At 34.6% G+C, this 20,576-nt stretch overlaps 6 protein-coding genes across 6 annotated transcripts; 2 read left to right on the top strand and 4 right to left on the bottom strand.

Annotated features, from left to right (window-relative positions):
* Window positions 1-147: 147 nt before the first annotated feature.
* Window positions 148-4,112, bottom strand: abcH4 (putative non-transporter ABC protein; the record flags this gene model as incomplete). The annotated part of the gene is given in 8 exon segments (XM_004356822.1): window positions 148-1,067; window positions 1,163-1,521; window positions 1,598-1,720; window positions 1,837-2,275; window positions 2,351-2,552; window positions 2,643-2,772; window positions 2,792-2,961; window positions 3,645-4,112. The coding sequence occupies 8 exon segments, from the start codon at window positions 4,110-4,112 to the stop codon at window positions 148-150; spliced, it is 2,811 nt and encodes a 936-aa protein (XP_004356875.1).
* A 1,830-nt stretch (window positions 4,113-5,942) lies between these two features.
* mybU (myb domain-containing protein) lies at window positions 5,943-11,507 on the top strand (the record flags this gene model as incomplete). Its single annotated transcript, XM_004356821.1, has 5 exons — window positions 5,943-6,400; window positions 6,476-9,074; window positions 9,164-10,502; window positions 10,667-11,416; window positions 11,500-11,507. The coding sequence occupies 5 exons, from the start codon at window positions 5,943-5,945 to the stop codon at window positions 11,505-11,507; spliced, it is 5,154 nt and encodes a 1,717-aa protein (XP_004356874.1).
* A 297-nt stretch (window positions 11,508-11,804) lies between these two features.
* wdr12 (WD40 repeat-containing protein) lies at window positions 11,805-13,230 on the bottom strand (the record flags this gene model as incomplete). The annotated part of the gene is made up of 3 exons (XM_004356820.1): window positions 11,805-12,323; window positions 12,407-12,916; window positions 12,952-13,230. The coding sequence occupies 3 exons, from the start codon at window positions 13,228-13,230 to the stop codon at window positions 11,805-11,807; spliced, it is 1,308 nt and encodes a 435-aa protein (XP_004356873.1).
* A 222-nt stretch (window positions 13,231-13,452) lies between these two features.
* DFA_06646 (uncharacterized protein) lies at window positions 13,453-14,105 on the top strand (the record flags this gene model as incomplete). The annotated part of the gene is made up of 3 exons (XM_004356819.1): window positions 13,453-13,663; window positions 13,764-13,889; window positions 13,972-14,105. 3 exons carry the CDS (start codon window positions 13,453-13,455, stop codon window positions 14,103-14,105), a joined length of 471 nt encoding a protein of 156 aa, XP_004356872.1.
* Window positions 14,106-14,260: 155 nt separating this feature from the next.
* On the bottom strand, window positions 14,261-16,574 carry DFA_06645 (RNA-binding region RNP-1 domain-containing protein; the record flags this gene model as incomplete). Its single annotated transcript, XM_004356818.1, has 5 exons — window positions 14,261-14,842; window positions 14,909-15,231; window positions 15,369-15,881; window positions 15,910-16,288; window positions 16,359-16,574. The coding sequence occupies 5 exons, from the start codon at window positions 16,572-16,574 to the stop codon at window positions 14,261-14,263; spliced, it is 2,013 nt and encodes a 670-aa protein (XP_004356871.1).
* A 2,525-nt stretch (window positions 16,575-19,099) lies between these two features.
* DFA_06644 (uncharacterized protein) lies at window positions 19,100-20,488 on the bottom strand (the record flags this gene model as incomplete). Its single annotated transcript, XM_004356817.1, has 3 exons — window positions 19,100-19,201; window positions 19,703-19,834; window positions 20,423-20,488. The coding sequence occupies 3 exons, from the start codon at window positions 20,486-20,488 to the stop codon at window positions 19,100-19,102; spliced, it is 300 nt and encodes a 99-aa protein (XP_004356870.1).
* Between the last annotated feature and the right edge of the window lie 88 nt (window positions 20,489-20,576).

Raw genomic sequence — 20,576 nt, 5'->3', positions numbered from 1 at the left:
AAGTGTACAATAACAAAGATATATAAAATATATCTATCTTTAACTCCCCACCCACAAGTATAAATAAAAATAATTTTATTTTTTTACAGTTTAACTGATGGTGATCGCTATATAGTAGTAGTGTGACAACATTTCTTCTTCATTTGATTATTGATGTTGGAAACCCAATAACTTCATGTAAACTGGAACTCTTGAACTAACCAATTGTTGGTGCGATCCGCTACCAACCAAGTGACCATGGTCAAGTACAAATATGTGGTCGACTGCATTTTGTATGCTCATTAGGTCATGAGTGACAATGATAAGAGTGATGTTGTGTTTTTCGGCAAATTGAAAGAGTTTGGGAAAGATAATCTCTCTCTTTTTGAATGCATCCATCTGACTCATTGTCTCATCGAGAATGACAATCTTTGCCTCTGTTCTAACAAATATTCTTGCCAAGGCAATGCTCTGTCCAAAGCCACCACTAACATTCTTTCCACCCAATTCGACCATCTGATCGAGAATTGGATGGTTTCTATAATCCTCTGCTGGTGGTACGATTGGAGGTGGTGTCATATTGGTTTCATCGTCAGACTCGTCGTCATCATTCATGCTTGCAAGATTTAAAACTGACCATACACGTTGCACCAATTTACTAGATTCCTCGTTTTCGTCACTCGTTCCACTTCCTGTACTTTGGTTCTTTGTTGGTGTCATCATAATATTATTATAGGTTCTTGGTGGAATTCCAGTTGCATTTCCTTTTAATTGTTGTGGTGGTTGTTGTTGCTGTTGTTGTTGTTGAGCTGATTCTAGACATTCCAAATCACCTGTCGAAAGGTTTGATTTCATAATACCCTTTGAACTCTTGAGGAGTTCTCTCGAAGCGGTCAGCTTTTTAAAGTCGGCAGTTGAAGAGCTGATAGGGTTTGAAGCAGATGGAGGTGTAGAAGTAGCACAAGGACTGTTGGGTGATGGAGATTGTTGATATGGTCCATCTATATCAACACCATCATCATAGAATAATTGGTTATCAGCATCTTCTGCAAATGCAAATACTCCTGCTGCTGCTGCTGCTTCAATAACTAAAAAAAAAAAAAAAGAAAAAGAAAGAAAGAGAAAGTTAATAAATGAATCAATTTCAATTTCAATTTTCATAAATCAAACTATTTATATTTACTTTGATCTTCAGTTGCATCTGGGTTACCAACACGAATATTATCTCTAACAGTACCAGGGAAAATAGAAGGTCTTTGAGATACATAAGAGATGAGACGTCTAATCGATCTTCGTGATATTTCTTCGTATGGAATACCATTAAAAGTAATAGTACCCTCTTGAGGTGAGTATATTTTACACAAAATATGGTTCAATGTTGACTTTCCTGCACGATTTTGTCCAACCAAAGCATATTTTTTTCCTGGAAGGATTGTCATTTCGCCCTGTAGATCGAGTACAGGTAATGAAGGTAAAATTGAAAACTTATTTTCATATGCATATTTTACATTACTTATTTTAAGTTCATTAAATTTATGTACACTAAAAAGAAAGAGAAAATTAAATTAATAATTTTGATTACTCTATAATTTTGATTATATTAAAATATTTTATATACCATTTTAATTTATCATCTTCTTCGATAAAAGTAGGTATATCTAAAAGTTTTTTAACCTTTTTTTGATGTTTTAGAATATTTTTAATACTACTAACAGATCCAAATACTCTTCTTGCTAATCTTCTACAAAAATTTAAATGAAATCGATTGATAGAGAGTTGTTAATACAATTGAAAATTTAAATGGAAAAAGGAGGATTTAAACCCTCTCTAAGGGGGGGGGTTGGGGGTTTCACATACATTATTCTATTAATTTCCAATAACATTGTTCTATATTCTTGATTATCAATACCTTGTCTAAGCATTACTTTATGAGCAACAAATACTTCTACAGCAAATTCAAATACAGATCTGTTATTGATCGATCTCCACATACCCGATACCAAAGATGACCAAGAAGTAGTATTACCCATTTCCTTTTCAATCAAATTATCAAAGATTGATAACTGAGTCTCTTGAAGATTGTTGATTTGAATGTCAGATAGACCATCAAATGTATTGCCAATCATTCTACTCATTGCAATTTGATAGGTATCTCTATACTTGATTTCATTTCCCTCTACCAACAACTCTCTCATTCTTTGACTAACCTTTTGGTAGATTGCAATTAAAATGGGATGTAATATAATTAATGGATCAATTTTGTTCTTTCTCTTTAATAAATCTGATCCTTCAACAGCTAAATATAATAAATTAATAAATTAATTAATAAATATAATCAACGCCAATTTGTTTGTTTGTTTGTTTAACATACCAAAAGCGTAAGCAGAAGATATCAAATCAGGTATAGTATAAGTAAAAAAAGAGATTGTACTACTAATAGAAGATGATATCTTGAATTCCAATTCCAAAGGACCAATATTATTTTTCTTTCTCATAAAGTCAAATGCTCCAATTTCACTGTACAATAATTTCTCCATTACCATTCTTCTAATAAATAATTGATTCTCGGCAGACTATAAAGAGAAAGAGAAAAGAGAAAGAAAAGGAAAGAGAAAGTTTAGAAAATCTTGAATACTATGATTGGATTTGTTGTTTATACATACTACTAATTTAATAAGATGATTATGAATATTATCAAGAATGACATAATAGACAGTCAACATTACATATTTAACCATTGAACTATGAGAATAAGTAGTATTGGTTGACATTCTATGCGTAATTTCAACACGACTAGATCGAAGGAAATTACCTATCCTTCTCTTTGAAGTGTACCACGGCAACATCTCGATGACTATAGTGAGAACATAATGAACTACGATTGTCTTGAAAAGGAGCGGTTTGTTTCGTTGCCAAAGGTACTTGTAAAACGATGCTATAGGCATACCTTTTATGAGTACCCATAGATGAAGTAACTTTTCTCTACTCCATTTATACAATATAAACACCATGACAATGATGGTGAGTATACTTGTAGTAGACTCTAAACGATCGTTGTGCTATTCAACTTTTATCTATCCTATCCTATCCTATCCTATCCTATCCTATCCTATCCTATCCTATCCTATCCTATCCTATCCTATCCTATCCTATCCTATCCTATCCTATCCTATCCTATCCTATCCTATCCTATCCTATCCTATCCTATCCTATCCTATCCTATCCTATCTTTTTAAAATATATTAAAGGGAGAAGAAGAAGAAGATGAAGAAGAAGAGTTATCTATTATTTTTCATATGCAAAGAAGAAGAAGAAGAAGAAGAAGAAGAAGTAGTAAGAAATGATATATCAGTTAATAAGCTTATATATATATATATATATATAAATGGTAACAGTCAATACCTTTATTATTAATATGATTATTCCTACACTTGTCTCTTGTTTTTTTTAAAATTGCTTTTGGTAAATATATCTTAGGAGGTTTTGAAAAATGAATCAAAATAAATAAGTCAGTTAGAGAATTGGAAAGTAGTATAAAGATGAATCAATTAATTAATTGTTTATTGTTTTAGGGGTTTAAAGGTAATATTATAAGATGTAATGATACTGCTATAGATAGATAGGTAGTAGTAGTAGAGATGGAATCACATTCAACGTATTTATACTTGAATACCACGGATCTCCAAATTTGGGCTGGTATGACCAGTTACGATGTAACCAAATTCATGGTTAGAACCTGGAGCAATGTATTCCAACCATTTTGGAAGAGAGAAAGTGGCAGATGATGGCTCATAACCAATACTCCAGAGTGAACCAGCAAGATCTCTAAACTCCAATGTGCAATCGGCTCCAATGTAAACATTTCTGATTGGAATCGATCCAGTGTTGATGACATGAACCTTGTACATTGAGAAGTCAACTCCATTTTCGATCCAAGAGTGTTCTTTGATTTGATCGATGACGATATAGTTGTGTTTGGAAACATCGGCACAATGTTGTTGACCTGCCTCAAAGAAACATAGTTGATTGTCTTGACACAGTCCATCTCCACCACAATAGGTTTTGGCATTGACCCAACTACTACCAGCTGTCAATAAAAGACATAGTGTAAGAGTAAAAAATAGGAGTTTCATTATTAAATATGGATAGAGACGATTGTTGTTGTTGTTGTTGTTGTTGTTTGATTTGATGAATTGAATTGAAACCAAAGAGCTCTTCTATTTATAGGTTTCATTTCATTCATTCCACATCGTCATCATCATCATCATCATCATCATCATCATCATCATCATCATCGACATCATCATAGACTATTATTGTAAAAGAGTTGGTATGTTATGAATACTTTGTAGTAGCTTGTCTCCTCCTGTACACCCCAATAATAACATAGTACTATTATTATGGGCCAATAATATATTGTTGTATTATAAAACAACAATATATTATTGGCCCATAATAATAGTAATAGATGTAATGATATTATTAGTATTCACTAATTATTCGACAACACACAAGTGATAATAATATCTTGCAATGATACTATACTCTCTTCTCTATAAGCTATAGTAATAGATAGCATTCGTCTGTCTGCTATGCTATGTTGATTGATGATAGAGAAGTGACGACAAATGGAGCATTCATTATAATAATAATAATAATAACAGACTTTTAGTAATAATCTAAATATCTTACAAACAACAACAACAACAACACTGTGACCGGTTACCTACACAATATTATTATGTTTGTTATGATAATTTAATTTGTATTACTACGATGCACACGGTGATGATGAAAATACCACACGTACACTTCTTCTTACCCACCACACCCGTTATTATTAAATACCAATATATATGGTGGTACAATATTATATCTAGCATATATATATATATGTGTGTAATATTTGTATTTATTTACTACAATTCGATCTTCCAAACAAATACATCTCAGGGATCGCTGAGATGCTTTTGTATACAAAAAAAAAAGGCGGGGTTGAGCTGAGAGCATGATCACCATCCATCCTCAATGCATTGGGTTGAGTGATTGTCAGATAGGTAAGGGTTGATGGACACTTTGATGTGGCCTCGCCCCCCCAAAAGCAGAGAGGCGGGGGCGAAACTTGAAAAACCAAATATTAAAAATAAAATCAAACGAGCGATAGATAGATTGTGTGTGACAAAGAAGATTTTATGCTGTGAGCAGGAGGAATACGAATAGCTGGCTTTTAGAGTTTCAAGGTTATTATTATTTATTTATTGTTGTTACCCCCCTTTTTTGCTTTGAGGTTTTGGGTTGTTGTTGGGTTAGATTGATCGATACATTACCATCACATCTACCTCTACACCTACCTACACACCTCTCTACACAATATCTTTTATATATTTATTTATTTATTTATTCACATACACACACACACACACAAAAAAGAGAGAGAGTACCAAAACAATCAAGTCTAGAGACAAACAAGGCACCACCCCCTATAGTAACCCCCCTTATCTTGAAAAGGTAATGCATCTCAACAAACACACAGTCGCGAGATCTATAGAGAGGACCAGTAGTACACTACATAGATAAGAACAACAACAACAACAACAACAACAACTAATTGGAAAAGGGGAGGGCTTTAATCAAAAAAAGATCGATGCATTGGCAACCAGCCAGCCAACCAACCATCCCAATCCAATCATTCTATGAACACAAAACACACACACTCACCACCACACTTTGAACAACCAATTTGTTTTTTAAACAACCGAATCAGTCGAGCGTCTCTCTCTCCCACTCCTCCTCAAACCTTTATCATCTTTATCTTGACAAACCATCGTCTACTATTTTGTCATCTTTAGAGTAGTAATAGTACTAATACATCTATCTAATATCTATTACCATCTATATATATATATAGTAAAGAAAGAGGAATTAATAACAACAACAACAACAACAACAACATCAGAGAGACTATGGAGGGTACTACAATTGATAATAACAATAATGTAGTATCGTCTACTCCCTCCTCTTCCTCCTCTAAAACTATCACTCGATCAAAGATTAAAAGACAGATTGATGAAGATGAAGAGATTGATATTATGAATGACAGCGATGATGGAGATGACTCTGCACCATCAACAACTACTGCGAGCAGTAATAATAATATCAATAGTGCCAATACATCACCAGCGATTGCACCAATATCACCCTTTTCCCCTCCACCTACACTCGCAGCGACTATAGTTACACCACCCAACCCAATGCCGATACACAAACCATTGTCACTACGAAAGAGTGCTAGTACTTCACCAAAACTAAAATCTCAGACATCGACAACAAAGAAATCAAACGCTGAACCAGCGAATGCCACTACCACCACGGCTGTTGTTGTTGTTGTTGCTGCTGCTGCCGATACTAAAAAGACATCTACGTATGTATACACTAACATCACTCATATCATTGTTAGTACAATATACCTAATGTATTGTTATTTATTTATTTATAGAAACAAGAAAAGGAAATCAAATAGTGGAGAACAAGATGATGAATCAAGTAACAATATTAATGTAAATAATAAGGAAAAGGAAAAGGAAAAGGATAATAAGGACAATAAGGATAGTAGTAGTAAATCAACAAAGAAACAAAAGTCATCATCAAAGTCAAAGTCAAAATCAAAGTCAAAGAGTAGTAGTAGCAACAATACCAATACTAGTAATAATATTAGTAGTACAACAGCAACCGATGAAGATGAAGAGGTAATGGTAAATACAATGGATGGTGATCATCTCATTTCTCTCAATTCCTCTTTAAATGGTATGGTTGGTATGATGGATCTGTCACTATCGACAGCATCACTACGAACGAGTAATACTGGTATTAAAATGAATAGTGTACTATCACAATCATTGGCCGAACATTTATTACCAAAGTCAGACTCAACGATGAGTTTGTTACTCTCACCTTCTTTACCCACTTCAATTGTCAACATGTCAACGCCATCACCATCAAAGAAATCACAGTCACTATTGTCTTCATCATCATCATCGATACACAACAAAAAGAAGTCATCATCGAGGTCATCCTTGTCACACAGTGAAAATGGACATAACAACAACAACAGCAGCAGCAGTAGCAGCAGTAAACAAATAGTACCAAACGTAAAAAGTATGACAGTGACAAGAAATAGTACAAAGAGCGCATTACAACACTACCAACAACAGAAACATCATCGTTCCAACCACCAATCAGACAATGAGTCTGATGAAGAGATCAATGTTACATCAGACGATAGTTCAGCAGAGGAAAACGCCGCTGTAAACCTCGATGACTATGACCAAGATGAGGATTTATCAATTGAATCTTTTGATTCGATATCTGATAATAACATGTCTGACGATGATTCTGATCTCTATGAATTTGAAGATCAAATCAATACAATGTTACCAACACCAAATAATTTAACCAACAACAACAACAACAACAACAAAAATCATAATCATAATCATATATCAGCAACAGTACCAACCATCAAAAGTAATGCAGCATTGGCAATTTATAATCATCACCATCACAACAATCAAATGAAATCACAACAACAATTAAACAACACTTCAAATACACCATTATCATCCTCTTCGTTGACAAACAACAATAATAATAGTTTATTGGGAGGAGCAACATTTTCTATAGATCAACATATCCATTCAACAATGCCATTTATGGCACCCTTTTCACCGATGAACTTTCCATTGGTATCACCAATGTCTCCAGGTGTACTTGATATGGGTCCATTGTCACCAGTTTGTCCATTGTCACCATTGTCACCTCTGTCTCCTTTCATGTCACCAACATCACCATCCTTTTGCAAAGGAGGGTCAAATGAATCAATGGATCATGTTGTCAGTAGCAATAATAATAATAATAATAATAATAGTAATAATAATTACAGCAGCCTCTCCATCAATGGTCAATCTCTTCATACAAGTAGTGGTAGTGTACGTGGTCCCAATAGTATATTTAATACAGGTTCTACATTTATAAAGAAAGAGGAAAAGGAAAAGGAGAAGGAAAAAGAAAAGGAAAAGGAAAAAGAGAAGGAACCCGTTGCAGCAATGACGACTGTAAAATCGATGCCAACCATAGCACCAATACCAGCAGCAATTGCATCATCGGCGTCTATATTGTCAGCGCCAAAAACAGAGGATACATCATCATCATCATCATCTGCACCCAATACTCCCAAGGCATTGTTACCTGGTTCAACGATTGCACAACCCTACCAATCTGTTCAGAATCAACATCTTCTTTCAGCTTCCTCTTCAAAGCGATCAAAACGTTTTACAATGGATCCAAATGTACAAAAGCACTTCCAACTCACAGTTTGGTACGAAGAGGAAAAGCTATTGTTTCGTGAACTATTTTGTGCGTATGGTAGAGAATTTCATATCATTTCAATCTTGATGTGTGGCACCAAATCTCCTACACAAATTAAAAACTTTTACTACGATGTCAGATTGTCATTGTTGGCGCCATTGTTTGGTTTATCGGCCGATGAAACCAAATCTCGTATAACACTTCCAAATAGCGCCGTTTTAACTCCTTCCTCCTCAACCCCTTCCTATCCATCATTATCAACTCCTGCAATGATGATAGAAAATAGTATTAATAATAACAACAATAATAATAATAGTAGTAGTAATAATAACACTGCTGCTGCTGCTGCTGCTGCTGCTACTAATAGTACTGAAAATAATAATAATAATAGTAGTACTAACGAAAATAATAATGAAAATGATAATAGTAATAATAATAACAATAACGAAAATGAAGATGATGATAGTAATAGTACAACTACAACTACTACAACTACGACAACAACGATAGGATCAAATACAACTACGACGACAACGACAACAACCACAACTACTACATCACCACCATCACCTACATTAGGATCAAGCAACGGAAGTGTTCCATTGCCAACACATCCTTATTCCCTACTTTCAAACATTACGACTACAACCAACATTAATAACAAAAGATTAACCATTTCAAACCAAGATGATGATTCAAGATCAAAAAAGAAATCAAGAACTACTAAAAGAGTAAATAGAGTATGTGAACATCAACAACAAAATCTTAGAAGAAATTAGTATATATTAAATATTAATGTTTGTTTCATTCATTTTTTTAGACATTTAGATTTTCAAGAGTTACAACAGCAGTAACCAAAACACCAAAGAATACAGTAAAGATTAGTAAGCTAAAATCTTTGGAATTAATCAATCAACAACACGTTCAACGTTTCCCAATTGGAAGCGCAGCTTTTTATTTCTATCAACACTCTGAACTATTGCCAGTTGGAAAATGGTTTGAAGTCAAGGTTTTGGAAGTTGGAGATGCAAGTACGCCTAAAAATCCATCAAACAATACTCTTCCAGTTGAGATTCGTCTCGCCAACCCCAAATCACCCATTTGCTACAAGGTGGTCATGTTTAACATGAACAAAACCAAAGGCTTTTGGGTATACGACGAAGAACTCAAACACGAGATTGAGGTTGGCATCGAGATTTGGGAATTCAGTGCTGACCCTGTCGTTGTAGCAGAAGAGTCTGCTGCTTCTCTAACACATAGTCCATCTGCAAGTGGTGGTGCCATCGAGGGCACAATCATGACACCAGGTAGTACTGCCCTTGGTACTGTCTCTCAGTCTCTCTATCAGGCACAGATACAATCTCTCATGCCTCCTCCATCTATGAGTACAGACTCTGTTGGTAAAATGGTAGAGACCCTGATCCCAACCACCGATCGTATCAAACTTCAACAATGGCTTGATGCAAAGTTGGAATCAATGACCCCCAATCCAAGTATCAAACTACCGTTGCTCGAAAAGGGTGAGCCTGGATCACAAACCCGTGAAATTTGGGAGGTACCAGCCTTTTCTTCCGACTTTCTCAACAGTGGCTCTATTACATTGGTTGCCAAACAAAGATGTTTTATCGAATGTGTTTCATCCAATTTTGAGGAAAAGGAATTCATCACTATCAATTATAGTTCACTTTTTGGAAGTTACCAATACATATCTGATATTAACAACTCGGAATATATCACTCAATTGTTTGATAATGTTTTAAAGGCTGCAGATATTTCCATTTCAAATATTTTGGGATTCCCAAAACAAAAACAACTTGTATTGGCTAATTCCCCAATCCCAACAACTCCTGCTGCTGTTGCTGTCGTAGCCACCACCTCTTCTAGTACCCCAACAACCACAAAGTCACAACCAACCACTCCAACCCCTGCAACTACAACGACAAACACCAATACCCCATCACCTGTAAACATCACACCAACAACAACAACACCAACTGTAAACACCTCATCATCATCATCATCATCAACTACAACACCCAATACATCTCCAACAAAGGCACCAGTTCCTACTACTGTACCAGTTGCTGCTTCTTCTAAACCCGTTCCATCATTGTCAAAAGCACCAGCTACACCAACTGCTGCTGCTACCACCTCGGTTGGTAACTCACCTACTAAACAAACAGCAGCAACTGTTCCAACCAAAACAACAACAACAACAATACCAACTACTACTGTAGCCAGTAAACCTGTTGTTGGCGGTACTGCACCACCGATGACATCAACTTTGAAACCAGCAACACCTACACCCAATGGAACTTCAAAGACACCAGCTACCATCCCCCAAAGCCTATGTCTGCCCCTCAATTCCAAATTGTCAATGGTCAAAAGATATACACTTGTGCTTGTTGTATTTCTAAAAACCCTCCAATGGTTAAACCTGCTGCATCAGTCCCCTCTGGAACTTCAAAACCTGCTGCTGGGACTACAACAGGTACAGCAGCACCAACAACTGGAACTACAGCTGTAACGCCAACTGGTACCTATAAATCATCAACAATCCCACCATCAAACAGTCCCTCGAAACTTCCGCAACCAACAACATCGACTTTAAAGCAACCTGCGACTCCCGTAACAACACCACTGTCATCAACCAAACCAACAACTGTACTCCCCACCACTGCTACTAAACAGACAACAACTGGAACTCCCACCACACCTACTGCTACTGTAATACAAACTACAGCAGCTACTCCAACTACCCAACAAACCAACTCTACCTCCAATCCCATACTACCTGTACAACCAACAACAACAACAACAATAGCAACCACACCATCACCTACTACTATAGTAGCAACAACACCAACTACCACGACCACCATCAAAGCAGTTCCTGTACAACCTCCAATGAACCAATTATCATCGTCCTCTAGCTCCAACTTTATCCTACTTTTTAATCCAGACAAGAGTCCTATTCCCTACAAACTATTTATTGGTAAAAGAGAGTTATTTTTGGAATGTCGACGTTTACTAAGATTACAATGTTCCAGAATTAGTGAATTAAATAAGCAAAGTAAGTGTTCCAATATAGATAGACAAAGAAGAAATAATAAGAATGTTTAACTAATAATCTCTTTCTTTTTTTTTTTTTTTTAGTATATTGAAAGTGGCAAAGAAACAACAGAAGTAATTGGTAGAATGAAAGAATTGACAACAGAATTGTCACTCTACAAAACATTACTTTTGGAAACAGCCTCTGAGAGATTTGGCTTGTACAAAAAATCTTTGGGTGTCAGTTTTTAAAAGAGAGAGATCAAGAGATAAAACACAAACAGAAAAGAGTTGTACAATAAATTATTATTATTATTTTTTTAATCATATCAATTTTAGATCTATATTTTTGGAGGGATTATATAATATCTATTTATTTATTTTATTTTTATTTTTATTTATCTATTTATTTATTTATAAATTTTAAGCTTAGAGTCAGCACCACCAGAAACAATAGATGGATTTGTAGAGGTAGAAGAATTTGATGACCAACCAACACATAAAACCTTGTCAGTATGTTTATCCAAAGTGTAAAGAGGAATCTTTGTACGAATATCCCAGAATTTAACGGTACCATCATGAGAAGAACTGACGAGTTGATTTTGAGAGGTTGGATGCCAACGAATACTTGTCACCCAGCTCTTGTGTGACAACATTGATTGAACATTATATTTTCCGTCACTAACACGAGGATCCCAAATACGTACTGTTTTCTCGGCTTGTGCTGTTGCTATCAAAGTAGATTCTGTAGAGTAGGTTACATCGTGAATGGCTACACCACCACTACGGATTGTATCTGTACAAGTCATTGTTTCAATATCCCATAATTTAATACCGTGATCCATACCACCTGTCAATATTTGGAATTGAGTTGGCCAACAAACACTCAATACTCCTTGAGTATGTCCTTCCAATGATGTTATTGATTCCTAAAAATTAAAAATAATTAAATAAATATTAATACCAATTCTATATCTAAATCTATCTATCTATCTAATCTATCTATACATACATTAACAGTTTGAATATCTTTTTCTTTTAAATAATCAGGTTCTTCTTCAGTGGTGGTGGTATCAGTAGTTTTTCTTTTCTTTTTAGATTGAGTTGGATTGGTGACAGATGATGATTTGATGTTTTTGAGATCCCACAACTTGATTTTACTATCCATAGCGCCAGACACCATCTTTGATCCATCTGGACTAACCGAAACAGATTCAACAGTACCTGTATGTTCTTGGAAGATAGCTCTTGTCTTGTAGGTCTTTTGATCGAGATTACATGACCAAAGACGAATGGTCATATCGTGTGATGCAGATACATATTCGAGCTGAGAACGATCTTGACTGTTGACCCAAGCAACACTCTTTACTGGTGCAGAATGACCAACGGTAGTCAACAATGTAGCACCATCCAAACCATTGACAACTCTAGTACCAAGATCGTATGAACCAGTGACAATCAATCCACTAGACAAACAACCATCGAGACTTGAAATCCAATCATCGTGTTGATTCTCTTTTTCCTTTTTGGTTCTGTAACTGCCTCTATATATTCTACATTGATGACTGGTTCTTCAGAGAGACCAGCTTGTTTGATATGTTTTTCGAGGCTGGTTCTAACGAATCTACCGTTGATGAGGAAATCAAATGGACGATGCTCCGATGCATCACTGCTACGCAAATGATTTACAACCTCTGAAAGACCAAGACGACCCAATCTAACAGGTACGCCAAATGGTGTCTCTGTTACTCTAATGTTTTCATCATTGGTTATGAATCTAATTCTAACCTTGTCCTCTTCAACTTGAACATTATTATTATTATTATCTTCTGACATTTTATAAGATCTTTTTGTTATATATAAATAATATATATAAGTGTGATAACAATAGATAGATAGATAATAGATAATAACTGCTCGCAGTCTCAATAAAAAAAAAAAGAATCGTTCGTTTTGTTGGTTTTTCTTTTTTTGAATTTTTGTTTTTTTTTTTTGCAAGCAATTTAAATATTAAAATACGTCTATTGAACAATCAGACAAGATAGATTAATAAAGAGAATGAATAGTGCCAAGGATATATTTGAAAGTTGGACAAAGTCAACAGACAAAGAAGAAGATGTTGAAGAGGAAGATCTTTCAATAGTACCTTCTCTACAATGGGAGATTGCACAACACAACTATAGTCTCGATGGACCAATACCAGTCGATGCTTCAAATGAAGATAAATGGATTTGTAGATGTGGTCAAAGCAAATCATATCCCTATTGTGGTTAGTATTGAATACCTACCTACCTACCCTATTGTCAACCACAACCTTGCTTATCTCTCTCTCTCTCTTATTCTTTCTTTCTTTTTTATCATATTATCAGATGGTTCACACACTCAATACAACATTGATAATGGTTCAAATGTTGGACCACTCAAAGTACCAAAAGAGAATGGAAGAATTGTTTATGTTTGTCGATGTGGATACTCTAAAGAGAAACCTTTCTGCGGTTAGTATTGCAATACAACCTTACTCTCGATTTGATAGAGACAATGTTCTAATTATGAACCTTCCTTTTTTTTCATCATTAGATGGAACACATACAAAGTTAAGATTAATTGATAGAAAACCTGATGATACTTCATTATTTACAAGTTATTTGATTATTGGAGCTTCATTTCTCATATTTTCATATTTATCTTTTAAAGAATCAATTCCACATTAATAGAATGGAGTATTTACCAAAGATCGCGATAATATTAATTAATTAATTAATTAATCACACACACCCTTTCACTTTTGTACATAAATAAATGAACAGTTTATATAAATAATATATGTATGTATTTGATTTGTTATTATTATTTATTTATTTAATTACTATCTATGTTGCATATTTGATAAAAATGGAGGTGGAGAATTAAACATATTTGGAGGATATCCACCCATTTGATCAAAGGAAGATGGAGGAGGTGGAGGTGGAGGCATACCCATTCCAGGGATATTGGTTGGTGGAGGTGGTGGTGGCATAGACATATTTTGTAAAAAGGGTGGAGGTGGAGGCATAGGCATGCCTCCTACTATACCAGGTGGAGGAGGCATACCTCCAAATTGAGCAAACATTGGAATGCCACGTTGTTTACCTGCAGCAATCATACGCTCTGCTTGACTACCATGCTTCTCTGTTGAATCTTTCTTTCTAGCATATGTTACAGAGATTGGTTTGTTGCAAAGGAACTCACCATTCATCGCCTCGATCGAAGCATCAGATGATGCAAAATTATCATATGAAACGAAACCAAATCCCTTTGAAACACCTGTACTAGTGTCTCTCATAATCTTTGGTGGTTGAATGATCGCTCCAAATTGTATAAATGTATCGTGTAATATCTTTTCATCAACCTCTGCATCCAAATTACCAATAAACAAATTAGCTCCAACATCAACTTTATCTTTATTATTCTAAATATATATATAAATAAAAGTAAACTATTAGTTATCATTCTCTATATATATAACTAGTTATACTATACGAACCTTTTTCAATTTAATTGGTCTACCAAACAACTTTATATAATTTAATATTCTCATTGCATAGTCTGCATCATTTTCAGATTGAAACTCTACATAAGCTCTACCTGAATGTTGTTGAGTAAGTTTATCTTTTGGCATGAATACCTTTACTACAGGTGCCACTTGAATCATCAACTCCCACAACAATGCCTCTGTTACCTGTGGATCTATATCACGTACTTGTATAGTTGCTGCATCTGATCCTCTATCTTGTGTTGTATTTGATGTCATCATCATCTTTTCCTTCTTCTTCTTCTTCTTCTTCTTTCTATTGTTATCTTAACAATAACAATTCAAGAGTCAGACTATTTTGTGAACACTCAAATCGTCTTTGTTGTGAAATTTTCAAAAGTCCAACAATATTTATTTTATTATTTATAATTATTAATTAATTTATTTATTTATTTATCGATACTTTCTAATTTCATTATCAAATTGATAGCATCCAAAACATCATCAACAACATATTTAGCAGGGTTTTCGATATCATTATCACCTTTGAAAACACCAGTTCTTACGAGTATACTAATCCAACCTTCATTCTCTAATTGATTGGCACCTTTGATATCCGAGTGTGGATTATCACCGATGGCATAGATATGTTTTGGTGTACCAAGTTGATTTAATTTCTTTACTTGTGTACCCATTAATTCTTTGGCATAGTTGTACGTACTTGCATAGGGTTTACCATAAAATGTTACTGCTAAATCTCTACCTCGAGTTGATAATCGATAAAGTGTAGATAGACATTGAATAAATGCACCCATTGTATAACGTGGCATGATAAATTCACCACCATATGTAAAATCTGGATTGGCTACATGTAAATCAATCTCTTGTACATCGCTCTTGTTAACCTTGTCAATTGATATAACTCCATCCTTTGTTTGTAAAATATCACTTAATATTTGAAGTTCTTCTCCCCAATCTATATATATATACAAAAAAAAACAGACAAACATTAATAATCAATAAAGCATAAAGATGAAGAATGATCCAATTTAGATAGTAGTTACCAGCAGGTTCTTCAAACATAATGATTGCCTTGTATTTAATGTCTACAACAGTAGTAGTATTGTTGTCAACAATGTCAGCCGACTCTTCATATTGATTCTTGATACCCAAAGTCCAAAATTTACTATATTTTCCAGGATAAAGGAATTGACGTTTATCTACATATTGTTGTATGGTAGTGAATTGATGGAATCCATACAATTGTGCAAGACTGACAGCAGTTTCATGTTTACGTGCAACAACAATAACACCATCATTTTTATATTTTTCAGCCAACTCTTTCATTGGTGTATGTGCGACCATAACTCTATCCTCTTCAATCTAGATAGATAAAATAAACCTCAATTTAATATGTATATACAGATTTATAAAATTGATCTATCTCACTTACATCAAAATCCAATACAGAAGATATTTTTTTAGCCTTTTCCTTTTCAGAGAAACCACCATTGTTTGTAACAAATACATAAGGATAGATCGGAGTTTTAGTTTGTTGATCTACCAACATGTTTAGAGCTTTGACTGCACCAGCGATCGGTACACCATCTTTCATCAACACACCATCAATATCAAATACTATTCCAAACTTGGTTTCTTCTTCTTTCATGATGATCTTCCTTCTTCTTCTTCTTCTTCTTCTTCTTTCTATTATATCTTTGCAATGATGACAAATAAAACAATCTAAGCGAAAAGATCAATCTATCTTTTCTCTCAAGGAGGAAGACGAATAAAAAAAAAAAAAAAAAAAAAAAAAAAAAAACCCTCATGAGTAAGTATCATCTCCACATTACAAGTTTATAATAGTGTTTGTTTTAACTTTAATGTGATAAATAATAAATAATGTCAATCTAAAAAGAAGTTCGTAATCTTTGAAATTTTTTAAATTAAATTGCAACGGCAGATCCAAATTTGGTGGGGGTGTCGTTGGGAATTAAATTAATTTTAATAAATTTTATTTTATTTTTTGCAAATTTGTTTTTTGAACAATTCAGACACCTGTCTGCTCATTGTTGGCAGCCAGTTTGGAAGCCAATCTCGACACAAGATCTTATTATTAGTTTTTTTACAGTCGGCAAATAGTTTAACACCCAACAGCCCCCCTTCTTTTGCACAGCTCAACAAACCAAAAAGAACCAGTCAAAAAAAAAAAAACAAGACCAATTCAAAAAGGTAAAAATCATCCCTATCTCTTCCATAGTACCCTCCTTTCTATCTCCACAAAAAAAAAGGACCTCATCGCATCGCTTGTGTCTTTCAAAGTTTGACAGGTAGGTAGGTCACCATCCATCATCAATATTGTCCCTCCTTTGCGATTGAACAAAACAGACAGACAGACAGACCCCCCTTCGTCACCAACTAGTTTCTGTCACCCACCACCATCCATACTAGTACCTCTATAGTATCTCACTCTCTATTGTACCCCCTCAAGCACAACAATCATGTAATAATTTTCGTATTCCTCCATCCACACCCATCCCATGCCATGCCCCCAATCCTCTTTTCTTTTGTAATAATTTACATCTTTAAAATACCACTTACCTGCCATAGAGGGGAGGAGGTGTGGCCCTCCACCCTTCAAATATCTCGAAACAATCTTTCGTAATGAACCCACCTTTAATATCATAGGATCATCCATCATATGCATAAAACTCATTGATAAGGGTGCGACCTAACCCAACAACAACAACAAGCTGCTTTTTTATCATTGCTTTTATTAAATAATAATAATAATGAATAACAGTTCAAACATGTAGATAGAAAATTACAATTATCTCTATTTAGATAAAAGAGAGAGAGAGAACAAAGAGACATTTCGATAATGATCACCTAGGTGATTGTAGTAACAGTTTGGTCACAAACACACACACACACACACAATTACATAGGAATAATATAATAAGAGAGCAGCAGTGTATATGTGTGTGTGTTGTGTTGTGTTGAGACATTCTCTAGAGTAACAAGGAGGATAACAACACATAGATCTCATTATATCTACGTAAGCTGCTTTTATCTATCTAAACAAAACAAACAAATTGTTGTTGGAAAATAACACCCCCATTGTTACTTTTCAGCCATCCCTAAAATCAAACAAAACCAATCAACATTATATATATATCATAAATAAGATATTAGTTTAAAATATTCATAATAATAATAATAATAATATTAAGCGAATATATAAGGAGGATTAATCCTACAATTCGAATTATTGTTATTTTTTATTTATATGTATAAGTTTATTTAGAGAGAGCGAGCGGGTAAATATTTAATATTATACACATGCATACACACACACACGCACACACCAACCAAAATGCAGCTGCAATACTATGCACACATAACTAAAACAAGTATCAGAAACCAAATCAAATTGATAATATTATTCTATTCAACCCTCAGCCGTTTGAATACCACCCCACATAAAGCAAGCACATCTAAACTAAATTTGTGGGGGGTGTTTCAAACCATTAACCATAACAATCCAAAAAGAATATCATCATACCTAGGAATCATGGTGCTCTCTTTTCCTTCCACCATGTTATTTTACATTCTCGTTCACTCATTCATCAGTCAGTCTTTTGTTATCATTGTTTTTTCAACTTGCCAATCAATAAAAAAGTGTAGTGATGGGGTGTATCATTAGTTGGTTGGTTGGATGTTTATTGTTGGAATTATATCTGTGTGTGTGTGTTGTGTGTTATTATTTCCATACATGCCTCCAGATTTATAAATATATATATATATATATATATATATGTTATGTATATGATTCACCACATCATCCGATGATGATGATAATGATTAATGAGCGCTCTCTCCCCCGGGAATATCACACATCACTCACTCAACTCGCCCAACCACACATAAATTATATTATTAATATATATGGATGGATGGCAGTGGAGGGAGGTGCAGTTGTGTATGAATATTCCTTTTATTATCCAAAAGGTTGGGGGGTGATTCAAATAACACCAATAATATTTGACACACACACATTGTCGCTGTTTGTCTATCAACATGATAGTGATCAAAAAAACAAAAAAGTAAAGAGCGTATCCTCCCTATCACATCATCACACCCCCCCCCCCCCCCCCCCCCCCCTTTTTCCTACTCCTCTTGATTGAAATATTATCAGCAAGCAGAAAAAGTAGACAGCAACAGCAGCAACAGCGCGAGGGTAGCAGAAGCAGTAGAGAAAGCTGTGATTGATTGATTGTTGATTGAAATGCTCACCTATTGTCAGTAAAATTATAATTAATTATTGTGTACATTTATAAATTTATTTTATTGTTGTTGTTGACCGTGTCAAAAATAGAATAGAGTCAGTCAAAAAAAAAAATCCACCTATCCATCTATCATCACAAACCAAAACAACAAGCAGACATCCATCCAACAATATACTGACAGCCAACTATCAGGCATCAGTGGGGACAGTGACAACGCAAACAAGAAGAAATCAAGCAACAAATTTGTCGTGTATTAGCAGTAGCAGGAGGACAGGCTCCAAAGATTATATTTAATTAATTAATGACATATGTCCGCAGTATGTCATAGTAGTAGTAGTTGTTGTTGTTTTCACCACATCATCATATCCACCATATCATATCTTTGTTCTATAATATATAGTTCATATTTCTTCCCCATCTCGAGGGAGAGTAGTATCCACCAACAACAATACGACATATATATATAAAAAAAAAAGGGTAGGACAGACCTGGAACAAATATTTCATACCTCCTCCTCCTCCTCCTCCTCCTCCTCCTCCTCCTCCTCCTCCTCCTCCTCCTCACTATCGATATGAAGAGAAGAGTGTATCATGGATAGATCTATCCACACACACACCCATTGGATATCAGTCATCGTAGTCTGTTATTCAAATATCTTTTACCCATACCTACACCCCTTCCTCAAACCACCACCACCACCATCTTAAGATGAGATTGTCAGCAATCTTTCAATCATTTTTTTTTAAAGATCTTTATCCATTTTAGTTAAAACAGTTGTGTTCATCCCATTGGTTTAATTAATCTAAATCACTCTCTCGAGAGATGATTGGGGGCAAGCAGTGGTTTGACAGCTTAATTAATTTGTTTTTGAATTAATAAAAAATTGAAAAAAAAAAAAATATTGGTCTCACCCACCCAATCTCCACTCTGTTTTCAATATTAAAAAACAACAACAAGACAGACATCAAATCAGCAGTACCCTCCCTCAGTAGTCACTACTCCTATTACTCTTTTGGATTGTTTTGTAAAAAGTAAAAAGGCTCTCTTTTGATCAGATTCAATATTACTTTAAAAGGATAACTACCCCCACCCTCCTTTCTATTATTAAAATTGCAGCAGCAGCTGAAAAAAACAATCTTATTATTTTGCATTAATTAATTTCAAACGTTATTTCTAAATCGTAAACATGTACATTCATTTACATCATCATCATCACCCATCATCATACATCATCTACGATCTTTCTAAAATCACCATTACCCAAACCTCTACTAATATCCTCTTTTACAAACATTAGTCTACATAGCATAAATATCATCAAACCAACAACAACAACAACAGTAAAAATATAAAAGAATCAAACATTCTCTATCTTATTTACA

Source organism: Cavenderia fasciculata (assembly GCF_000203815.1).
Source record: "Cavenderia fasciculata unplaced genomic scaffold Scf_EJPB12P01AWP9W-5, whole genome shotgun sequence".
NCBI lineage: Eukaryota > Evosea > Eumycetozoa > Acytosteliales > Cavenderiaceae > Cavenderia > Cavenderia fasciculata.
The sequence above is the reverse complement of the archived record's forward strand: the minus strand, read 5'-3'. Positions and strand labels throughout refer to the sequence as shown.